At 47.9% G+C, this 11605-nt stretch overlaps 1 protein-coding gene across 2 annotated transcripts in view; it reads right to left on the bottom strand.

Annotated features, from left to right (window-relative positions):
- The window catches only part of TSNAXIP1 (translin associated factor X interacting protein 1), a 71680-nt gene that overhangs the window by 8993 nt on the left and 51082 nt on the right, over positions 1–11605 (bottom strand). For both annotated transcript variants that reach the window (XM_038368091.2, XM_038368093.2), the window contains exons 8-14: positions 11219–11388; positions 7284–7443; positions 6844–6974; positions 4764–4892; positions 3662–3823; positions 2530–2639; positions 1085–1208 (exon numbers count right to left, since the gene is read on the bottom strand). In XM_038368091.2, coding sequence (XP_038224019.2) covers positions 1085–1208; positions 2530–2639; positions 3662–3823; positions 4764–4892; positions 6844–6974; positions 7284–7443; positions 11219–11388 — 986 coding nt within the window. The remainder of the gene's footprint in view (positions 1–1084; positions 1209–2529; positions 2640–3661; positions 3824–4763; positions 4893–6843; positions 6975–7283; positions 7444–11218; positions 11389–11605) is intronic.

Consider the following 11605-nt stretch of genomic DNA (forward strand, 5'->3'; position numbering starts at 1 on the left):
TTCCCTGGGGAAGGGAGATGCCAGCTGGGAAACCCCAGGAGGGGTGGCTGGGTGAAACTCCCAGCTGGAAGTTTTGGTTTGCTTTTGTGAGTTTGTCATCACTGGGACAAAAGTGGAGGCCAGAACCAAGCGATGAAGAGTAATTCATTGTGGCTGATGATACCCCCGGCAGGTGAGGAAACCAGCAGCTTACATGGAGACAGAAGAGCTGTGAGGGGTTTGTTACAACAAATACTTTTTTAACCTCAGAAACGTAAGGAATGTTAAGGCTGCTCCTCGTTGGGTTTTGCATATTGCAGTGAAGCCTAAAACCAGGATTTAGGCATCTAAGTCCCTTTATGGATCGCACCCCCAGTCACCAGAGTCCTCCAGAGCAGACAAGACCTATATTTCTAATGGAAAAAACAAAGGTGAAGAAGCTTTGAGGCGTTGTGATGGGGCTTAACCCCCATCACCTGCAAAGCTAGCAAATGTTCCCAATTAGTCCTGCTGTGCACTGGAGGGGGAGGGGGAGTAAACAGCTAATTGGCTCCTAGCTGAAGGGGGCAGAGCTAAGCCATAATAAGTAGACTGAAAGAGCTCCGCTGAGACAGAGATGGCAGAGGAGACAGGTCCCTCTGGCTGAGAGAAGCCCAGGGTTAGGACGCATATACAGAGACAACAGGGACAGTATAGGCTCCTGCCAGGGAAGTAGAGAGGAAAAGACTTCCGTAGCCCAAGAGGCTAGGACAACTGTTCAGTTTTGTTTGGACTTGTTTATGATATCCTGGAAGGAATCTGAACTTAAGTGACTTGGCCGGAGAGTAGAGCCACAGAAGACTTGGGGCCAGAGACAAGCGGCCAGCAGGAGGTGCTGGAGGCAATGCCCCACACCAGTGTAAGGGTGAGTGAGCCATGCCACAGGCTTCTTTTACTCATCGTAAATGAGAGGGTGTGAGGTGCATTTTCATCCTCTGCAGGCTGCTTTCAGCATGTAGATTCTACAGTGGGGATTGCAGTTCCATTAGCACGTGGATTCAAACCATTCTTCCTTGGCGAAACCTAAACCAGAATGAGAAGAAAGACTAAAGAAGCTGCAGCCTACCTCCATGAATAAGGATCTGTAGTCAATGAAGTCCTCTGTGCTTTGTGCCTTGTACCTGCTTGCATCTATTAGCTCCTGGATCTGATTATTACTTTTCAAGGGACAAGCTGCTCTCAGTGCCAGGCTGTATGAAGAAAGAGAGGAGCATCACAAACACAGGTATGTGTGGCACAATAGCATGTGCATGGACACCCACTCGGAGCGTGACCAGGCCCTCCAGTCAAGGCGTGCACGGCCGTGCAGGTGCATGGCACACACTGTTGGCTGTGCAACACCCCCAGAAGCCAGCACTCCAGGAGCAGGTTTTCAAGAGCGTAGCATTTGCAATCAGGGCAGGGTCTTCAGAAGAGTTCAGCCCCTGTGCAGGCATCAAAACAAGGGCCACATTTGCAGTAGAGCACAGCACATGGGTGCATGCTGGGTGCTGAGCTCTTGGGGGGAAATGTGGCCCAGCTGTGGGTGCTGACTGCCAGACAGTCTGGCCCCATGTGACTAGCAGCTCTGGAGAGAGGCATATATTGCTAGTAGAAGGGCTAGTGCATGTAGCTTCTACCCCACTTCAATGGATCATTATATCTGGACATCTCCCAGGGAACCACTTAATCTGGCACTTGCCAGTTGCTTCAATGGGCAAGAATCAGCAAAAATGATCCCTAGAGCAGAATGTTCATATGTGCTTTGTCCTCATAGTCGGTGCCAGATTTCCCAAAGAACCTAGACTCCTATCTGGGCACCAAAATACATGGTCAGACTCAGCAGAGCTGTGCAAGGTGGGGGCCAAGTGCTTTTGGACATGTGCTCTAGACTGTGGGTGCTGAACACTTGGCAACCTGGCCCTGAACACTTCAGAAAATCTGACCCTGAACCTGGACTCATTTCACCAGTGCCAGAGTGTTACAGGGTGTCTCAGCCTGAATCTTGTAATACAGTTAGCAGAGTGGTGAGATTCTGCCCTCTGATGGACTCCTAAGTTCTGCTGAAGCCTCTGGCACTGTGCAGGGTTATCTGAGGCCAGAATGTAGCCCAGGATGGAGTTGCAGATGGTGCCCAATCCCATGGAATTGGTATTCTCTGCTGGCACATGCACAGCTCTGGCAGATCACTCTGCCAGGGAGAGAACCAGTGAAACCTGCTGATGAAACTGGCGTTGCAACACAACTCTGCTTCGGACTAGTCCATTCCCTGCCATCACAGTGGCTTGGCGCACCTGTCTCTGCTGTTCTCTGCCTTTGGCACACAACAGTGAATCTCCCGAGGACTACAACACTATGGTGTAACTGAGTTATTGGACTTAATGTAGAGGTAACTGGGTGCAATGTAATGCCTGGTGATTTACAGGAGGTCACAGTGGGTGATCGAATGGACCTGGCTGGCCTTAAACACTAGGAAGCTCTAAGCTCTTCTACCCTGGATGGCGGGGCTCAGACAGCTGCAGCACCTCTTACTTGAACTGTTCAGTCATGAGAGTTCCGCTGTTTGAACTGTCACTGGCCATCAGCTCCTTCAGCAGGTTGGAGATTAGCTGGTTCTGGCTATGGTATATTCCTTCATCCACCTGTGAAACAGGAAGGGTTCACAGGTCACTGACAGCACCACCGAGGAGCTAGCCTCCCAATGTAGAAGGAAAGTCAGGGCAATAATGGGGAAGATGGCACCACCCAGAGACAGCACGTCATTTCCATCCAAGCATCTTTTGGTGACTTACAAATCATTAAGCAAGCCAGATGGTGCTCCCCCTGAGGCTGGTATTATAATCGCTTCGTATAGAACACCCATCCTTCCAAAGCAGCTTATGTGCGATGATGTACTGGACCAGTGAAAAGCAGCCCTCTTTGGGGTGGAGCGCAGCAGCCAGAAAAACAGCACATTGCATGATACAGTGAGGCGTGGTGCTGAGGCAATCCCTCACCTTACTGAGCAGCAGACAGGCCCTCTGCTTTGAAAGCCCCATATGCAATGAACCGCTGCATGCACGTCCGCTTCTTAGCCAGAGGATGGAGACTTTCATTGCCCTCATGGTTGACGGTATCCATGCCTCTCACTCACTCTTGAGCAGGATGTATGTAACTCCTGGGCTGCTGTTTCCATGCAGTATCCAGAGCATCAGGTGTACGGTGCAAGAGAACTCTATAATGTTGCGGGGCATTGGCAGCTTAGGAGGAGTACAGCCAGAGGCATGAGGAAGTACAGGAAACTTTTCCATCTCCATAGAGTCGGAATGAGCCCCGTTGAGCTGCCCAGCCCAGGGGAGCACTACAGCTGGGAGATATGCTGTTTTGTGGATTGTACAGGGAGTGTAAAGGACTAGATGTCAGAGAGCGAAGGGGGTTGTAAGTATGTAGCTAAGCAAACTGTGGCCCTCTGACGTCAGTGGGAGGATGTGATGTGATCAGTGCTCCTGAAAGAACAGGGACCTTCCAATAGGAACCTGAGAGTTTCCACAACATGCTGAGTACCCTCACTCCCATTGTGAGCAGTGGGGTGTGCGGGTGCTCTGCTCACCACAGGGCTGCCCCCAGTTCCCTTGCTCTCTCACAAGGAAGCAGAGGTAGGACACCAGGTTCCCAGGCCACTCACCTTCCCACTCAGTATGTCATAGAACAAGCTCATGGCTTCGTTTGAGCGGTACAGCTTGATGTTTTCATAGATGGTGTAAGCCCATTCAAAGGCAGAGGCATCTCCATACCTCTTCTGGAGGTAGTTAAGGAAGAATTCTGGAAGGCTGGATTGCTTCCCTTTCTGCCAAAAAAACAAGACCGCTGCTCCAGAAAACATGCTGAGGCTGGAGGGGGCTGATCCCTTCACAGCTGCTCCTGAGCTCCAAACACCAGAGAAGACCCAGGCCACCTTCCTTCTCCTGAAGGTGTTCAAAGCTGGATGAAGCACAGAAACTCCAGCTGTCCCCGGGATCTTAGCACTGGTTATCACTCCCTGTCCCTAAACAGGAGATAGCCCAATGGCCACTCTTCAATTGGGAATGAGCACTAAATCTCCTCCTCCCACCCCACATTTGTAGGGCCCTCCATGCCCCAAGTTGGAACCACACATTTGCACATCCTGCCCTCTGCCAGCACATCTGGACACTGCCATTCTGGCCAGATTGGGTGGGCAGGCTTTCCCCAAACCCACCACATCACCCCAGGAGCGGAGCACCCCTCACCCTGCTGGCCAAGGAAGGGGCCTGATCTCAGGTCTGTAGAACCATGCAGAGCACTGTTATCAGTGTCATGCTAGAAGCTTCCCTGACTCTTCCTGCTGACCACAGTGACACTCGTAACTGCCTTAAGGTCCCCTTGTGCTCAGCTTAGTTAGTAGGCTGCACGGTACCTTGGGTGTATGTTTTATGTCTGTTAGGCCCCTGTACCAGGATGGCTGGCACAACAGCAAGGCACTGCCTGCCTAGCCATCCTGGAGACCTGGTTACAGGAGCACCATCATTCACCAGGATAGCAGCAGGCAGGTACATCCCAGAAGTGACAGTGGGGAATGGGGGCTGGAAGACAGCAAAATGACTTGCTCCTACAGCATCCTCAGTTGACAGGGTCAGAGAGTGACACGAACTGTGGCTTAGGTGCAGCCCTGGCTTCCCAACCCCTTCCAGCCAGCAGGACTGTCCCAGTAGCTGACAGCAAGGAATCAAATGGGTTTTAGTTATGGGAAAAAATAAGATAAAGAGAACCTGCAGATCTGCTGAAACTTTCTCTTTCCAGATCTCCTTCAGGATGTTCACCACATCCTTTTTGTTTAGCTTCTTGTTCTTCACCTGGCCTTCATACCTCAGGTACACAGGGACCTTGTCCCCTTTGCCCTAGATAATACAAGAGACCAACAGGAATTCACATCAGTTAGCAAAGAAGCTATTTCCATAGAATATGGAGCCATGAAAAAGGTTCGTGTCTCTGGGTAAGCTCACAAGGTGGGAGCCATCTGGGACAGGTTCTTTCATCCCCAGTGTTTCATAGGAAGTTCTGGTGCCACAATGAAACCACCAGGGTGGACATGAGTCAGTTGAAGTCTGCACTAGGCGTGTCTCCTCTTTCCTCCTTGCAGTGGGCTAGATCAAACCCTTGCTACATGAGTGACTCTTCTTGTGACTCCTATCTCAACCCCATTGCACCCATGCAGCTGTGAGCATGACTTCTGTGCATGCCTCACAGTACAGAGCGATGTTCCTCTGACACAGATGGTGAGCATGTCATGCAGGTGAGACACACAGGCTGGGTAACCCTCCAGCCCACATTAGTGAATGGCTATTTCCCAGGGAGGAGTAACATTTCCCTGATCTCTGACATGCAGTTTGACGGGAGCGCCTGGCATCACTCAACGTGGTGCGTGTTCTGGGGGCAGTTTAGAAAGTGCACTGAGTAGCTGCTAAAGGGAGTCCCTTAGCCACAAAGAGGGGGAGGGACAAGGGCTTTAAAATAACAAAAATGTGGAGACATCCTCCTGCAGTGATGCAGAGAACATTGGAGGAGAGGATAAAACCATTCAAGCTCCTGGAGAAAACTAAGGAGGAAGAGAGGTTTCAGAGTAGCAGCCGTGTTAGTCTGTATTCGCAAAAAAGAAAAGGAGTACTTGTGGCACCTTAGAGACTAAAATTTATTTGAGCATAAGCTTTCGTGAGCTACAGCCCACTTCATCGGATGCATTTGGTGGAAAATACAGTGGGGAGATTTTTTTTCACACACACACACACACACACACACACAGAGAGAGAGAGAGAAAACATGAAACAATGGGTTTTATCATACACACTGTAAAGGGAGTGATCACTTAAGATGAGCTATTACCAGCAGGAAGGAGGAAAACCTTTTGTGGTGATAATCAAGGTGGGCCATTTCCAGCAGTTAACAAGAACGTCTGAGGAACACTGCCCTCAGACGTTCTTGTTAACTGCTGGAAATGGCCCACCTTGATTATCACCACAAAAGGTTTTCCTCCTTCCTCCCCTCCTTCCTGCTGGTAATAGCTCATCTTAAGTGATCACTCCCTTTACAGTGTGTATGATAAAACCCATTGTTTCATGGTGTGTGTGTGTGTGCGTGTGCGTAAATCTCCCCACTGTATTTTCCACCAAATGCATCCGATGAAGTGAGCTGTAGCTCATGAAAGCTTATGCTCAAATAAATTTGTTAGTCTCGAAGGTGCCACAAGTACTCCTTTTCTTTTTTTAAGGAGGAAGAGACATGTTGTAAGTAGGCGTCACCAACTCAGGAGGGCAGGCGAAAGAAAATCTGAATCCACACGTGACAGATCAACTGCTTAGTACAATGTAAACAGTCACAGCAACATCACCCGGGGTTCACTGAGCTCCTTGTTAGGGAGGCATCAGCAAGGAGATCTTTATATAAAGGCAGCATTTGTCACTTGTTTGTTTGGGGGCTAGGGAAGAAACAGTGGCAAAGTGTGTCTATCACAGGTTACAAGCAATAGGCAGTGTTGGCAGGGAAAGGACACCCTTAGCCCAGTAACTCCTGGGCAATAATTCCTTAGCTAATACTTTGCACTTTCTGTAGCTGCTGGTAAATCTCAACTTGGAGATTTATTCTCCTAGTAAGAGGGCAAATGGTTGTCCTTAGCCTAAGGTTTCCAGCAAATGATTACTCTAACAATCTGATCTTTATGTATCAGTATTGCAGTCATGAAAACAGCTGTGGAATTCTGAATGGGAAAGGCTCTTCCCTACTTTGCCAACAGTCAGATATGTATTACCGAGTCCTCTCACCAGAGCAAAGCAATCAAGAAAGAAACACAAATACCAGCCCAGGGAAGGAGTCTTTCTCCTTCAGCACTCCTGTTCCTATTTCCTCCAGAAGCACATCCACCAGCTGGTCACTGGTCTTCCCCTCTTCCAGATAGCTCCACCGCTCAGGCCCACCAGAAATCACCTCTGTAAGAGCAGAAACAAACACAGCTGTTGAAGGAGGGAGAGCACACCCAGCATGTCCTCTAGCTGGCATTGGTGGGAGTTTTAGATTTGTACAGATCTCTATCAGTGATCAGCCCTTATGTTAAACACCCAATACAAAACAAGAGTTACTGACTGAGTCCCTCCAGCTCTCAGCTCTACCCTCTCCTTAAAAGTCTGTGTGGGGGAAATGGGGCTTTGCACTGTGCCCAGAGATTAACAAATGCAGCAACTCACTGCACTTTGAGATGAGACGTCCAAAGCAAATCATCATCAATGAAAGCCTGATACCTGCACATTTTGCCCAGTCAGGCCGGGGCGTGGAGCTGCGCTGAACTTGCTGGAGTTCGTTGTAGAAGCAGTCTCGCTCTTCCACAGTCTCTTGGTGGATTTCCAACAGAGTGTCATACTTCTTTTGGAAGTCATCAAAATCCTTCTGCAGGACTTCCATCTAACATAGGGGAAAGTGGGGCAGAAATAAACCAGTGCTGATGACTCTGGACTTCTTGCAGTTATTCAATCCCTTTTCAGACTGAATTTTAGACCAGAGGTGGCCAAAGAGCAGCATAGGTGAGCCCCAGTTAGTCCACAGCTTTCTAGAGTATGGCTGCTCATCTTCAGAATGGAGGTGGAGCCCCAGAATGCAATATTCCACTTGGCCACCCAGATCAAGCAGAGCATCTTTTGCTGGGACTTGTAGCCTCTGAAAGCTGCCCCACTGATGGGAAATTGCTGCTTTTTAAAGGTGAACTGCAAAGAATTTTTGTAACTTTTTTTGGGGGGGGGGGTTATGGTGTAAAAGGGGGCTTGAATGATGCTTTGTTGAAAAAGGTCTTGGGGGCACTGTGCCGGTGGCAGACAGGTGCCAGCTCATGCCAAAGTCCCCATGCCTCAGTTGAACACTGTCAAATACCTAACTGGGATCAGTCTGACTCCTGTGTATATAGTATTGTTAAAACAGGTATTAGAATTTGTCAGGGTTCCTTCCCCACTCTGAACTCGAGGGTACAGATGTGGGGACCCGCATGAAATCCCCCCTAACTTTATTTCTGCCAGCTTAGGTTAAAGCCTGGTATGCTGCCACCACCAAGTGATTTAACAAAGAATCAGGGAAGAGAACACTTGGAGATGTCTTCCCCCAAAATATCCCCCCCAAGCCTTACACACCCCCTTTCCTGGGGAGGCTTGAGAATAATATCCTAACCAACTGGTTACAAAATGGTCAAAGACCCAAATCCCTGGGTCTTGGAACAATGGAAAAATCAGTCAGGTTCCTAAAAGAAGGATTTTATCTTTTTTTTTTTTTTTTTTTTTTAAAGAGATAAAGATCATCTCTGTAAAATCAGGATGGAAAATACTTTACAGGGTATTCAGATTCAAAACACAGAGGATCCCCCTCTGGACAAACCTTAAAGTTACAGAAAACAGGAATAAACCTCCCGCTTAACACAGGGAAAATTCACATAAACCAAAAGATAAACTAATCCGCCTTGCCTGGCTTACCTATACTGGTTGCAATATTGAAGACTTGGATTAGGATGGGTTGGAGAAGATGGATTTCTGTCTGGCCTCTCTCAGTCCCAAGAGAGAACAACCACATAAACAAAGAGCACAAACAAAGCCTCTTCTTCCCCCCCTCCCCACCCCGCAGATTTGAAAGTATCTTTTGTCCCCATTGGTTCCTTTGGTCAGGTGCCAACCAGGTTATTTGAGCTTCTTAACCCCTTACAGGTAAGGAGGAATTTTAGGCTACCCTCATGGTTATGACAGAATATAGAAGTGAGTTTAGTGTTTGGACATTACTGAATGCTTGTGAGTTGCTGCCTGCATTCATCTCACCTTATAACAGCTTATCCCATATGATAAGGTAATGGTTGAGTGTTTGCATTGTAAGCCTGTGTAACTCACCAGACAGAGAGACATTAACTAGTCTGAAATGCTGGCCTCCAATAGAAGTTTTTAGGTCCTGCCCAACAAGGAAGGCCCATCAACACCAGACAGACTAGAAAGGAACATTAAAGAAGGTATAAGACTTTGTTGTTTGCTCTCCTCCCACTGCATGAAGAGGAGTCTTGCAAGTGAATTCCTCCCATCAGTTGAGTTTGCATCTCAAAGCTGAAATGGGGAAGGAAATAAAAAGCCCCAAGAACAAGGAACTGTATCTTTATGCTACTTGGACTCCTGGGAACCACGATTACTAGGCATAAGCAAAAGTTTCCCAGCTGCTTAGCCTGGGTTAGCTCTAAAGGACATATAGAACTTGCTTATCACAGAAGCTTCTGTTATTTTGGAAACTTAAGATTGTAACTCAATTGTGTGCATCTATGTTTAGGTGCTATAACCATGTAAATAAATCTTATTTCCTTTTCCTGTTAATAAAACTGAATATAGTTTATTATAGAATAGGCTACCAGTCTTGTCTTTGGTGTGAGATCTAAGGTGCAACTGACCTGGGGCAAGACAGATCGGAGCACCCCAGGGGGACTGTCTGTGACTCCATGGTCAGGCTATTATAGTGCCTGAGGAGATCACACTTCATAATTGGTTGGTGAAATCTAGGTATAGAACTCAAAGCTACGTTGGGGTTTGTGCTCTGGTTCGTAACACTCTGCCCTGAGGTTGCAACCCGCACTCTTGAACCAATGCAGGACAGCTTGACATGCATCTGTTTGTTACTTGAGAAATATCTGGTCTGAAGTGACCTGTTTCTGCTATCAGTCGTCCTGAAGGGTGGAAGCACTAGCAAGATTATGACTGAAACCCAAACCCTGAGAGGGAGAGAAAGGGAGTTTTATTCACACCTTCATTGTTTATGACTCTGTTTATGATAGCTATGACTCAAACTCCTGGGAGAAAAGTTTTCTTTGTGAAAGATCCAACACCTGCTTCCCTGTAACTGAAGGCTGATAGCCTTTGCTCCAGCAAAAATAGATACATTAGAAATACTAGGCCTTATGTAATAACCAGGCAGAAAAGCATCAGAAATCTGCCAGGCCTCAACCCCACAGAGGGAAGCAAAACAGGTGCACGCACTATATATATTTTTTGCAGTTCACCTTTAATGCAAATTGGGGCAGCGCTCAAAAAGCAAATTTGGGCATCCCCAAACTAGACCCCTTGCATAAATACATCAACTTTCTTCCAGTCCATCAGGCAGCGCTTTGCTCTTTCAGAGGAGAGGAGTTACTCTGAGCCAAGCCCCCTCCACACCCCCATTCTCTCCTTTGCACTCTGACCAATGGCAGGAATGATCCTGAAACAACTAGGAGGCTTGCTACACATTGACTGAGCGATTCCTTGCTCTGGGTTCTAGTCCAGCTGGGAGCTGGGTTGAATGGCCTCTTCTAGCCCATGACTGCTCAGGAGCAGGGCTAACTCTAGGACTTTGCTCATTTTTGTTCATTATGTCCTTTGCTGCACTGTAGGAAAACAGGCGCTGCTCTAGTGTGTGCACTGCAAGCCGAGTGCTCACACTGTTTGCTCTGAAAAGGAGGGAGGCAAACAAACAAAGCGAGCCACCGACAACAGAGACTATTTAAGCCCTTGGTCCAGCTTGGGGAAATGTCTTCAGTCCAATAGCAGTCTGGTGACCCTGGAGTCACAGAAGACTAAGGAACCCATTTCATATCTGAGGGAAATGCAGCAGCACCACCAGGCAGACACAGAAAACTGCCAGCTGAGTGCTTCTTTCAGTAAGCAGAACTATGGAGAGGGCTGTGGTGTAAGATATACCTACTTCATTAACTGATTTTGCCAGTGTTTTACAGCACTACACGCAGCTAAACTTGACTCTCTCTTATTAGCAGTAAGAGAGCAGGCTATGCAGTAGGATATTTATGCTAATCAACACCTATCCAACTCTGTCTATTACTGTTAATACACCATGGCAAAACCAGCAGTGCTTTGAATCCAGAGGTTATAGCTGTTCAGAGGTGGCTCTTTAATTGTTCTATGGGAAGCCCCAATCAAGGGGATGTGACATTTATTTGTGGGAGGAATTAAACAATGTATTGAAATATTGCTAAGGCTGAGATCCAAACTGTCAACAGGCAGGCACTTCTGCGTTACCATTTCATCCCTACCTTATCTCCTTGTGCCTACAGACAAGAGCCAGGTGCAATGGGACAAGTTAGGGTTGGAGTGAGCACCTCCTGGGTTTACTTAGTCTAGCCTGCACCCCAAGGTACAGGATGGTATTTGTGTGGTAGACACAGCCTTACGATCACCTTCTCAAACAGATCAGAATATTTTTTCTCCTGCGATTCGAAGTCTCTCCTGGGTACAACGTCTCCATAATCTGCTTTCATCATGTTCAGCTCCACCTGGGCTTTCGTGAGGTCCTGCCGAGCTATCTTCAATGCCAGCGTTACCTTGAACAAGTCTTCACCCTTGACATCTTTAAACAACAATCATCAATGCACAGTCAGATGGAGGGCCGTGACCGCAAGCCAGCTCTCTGGAGGCACGTTCTCAAGTGAGCGTTATTAAAGCCCTCAGAGGTTCTGATGTGCTGTCCCTACTGAGGCAGTGCTACAGTCCTGGTGCTCCCAGCTTTTGACAGTTCAAGAGTCTGACATGAGTCTGACTGGGTCTGGAGCCCATCTGCTCACGGC

Source organism: Dermochelys coriacea, chromosome 12 (genome assembly GCF_009764565.3).
Source record: "Dermochelys coriacea isolate rDerCor1 chromosome 12, rDerCor1.pri.v4, whole genome shotgun sequence".
NCBI classification, from domain to species: Eukaryota; Metazoa; Chordata; order Testudines; family Dermochelyidae; genus Dermochelys; species Dermochelys coriacea.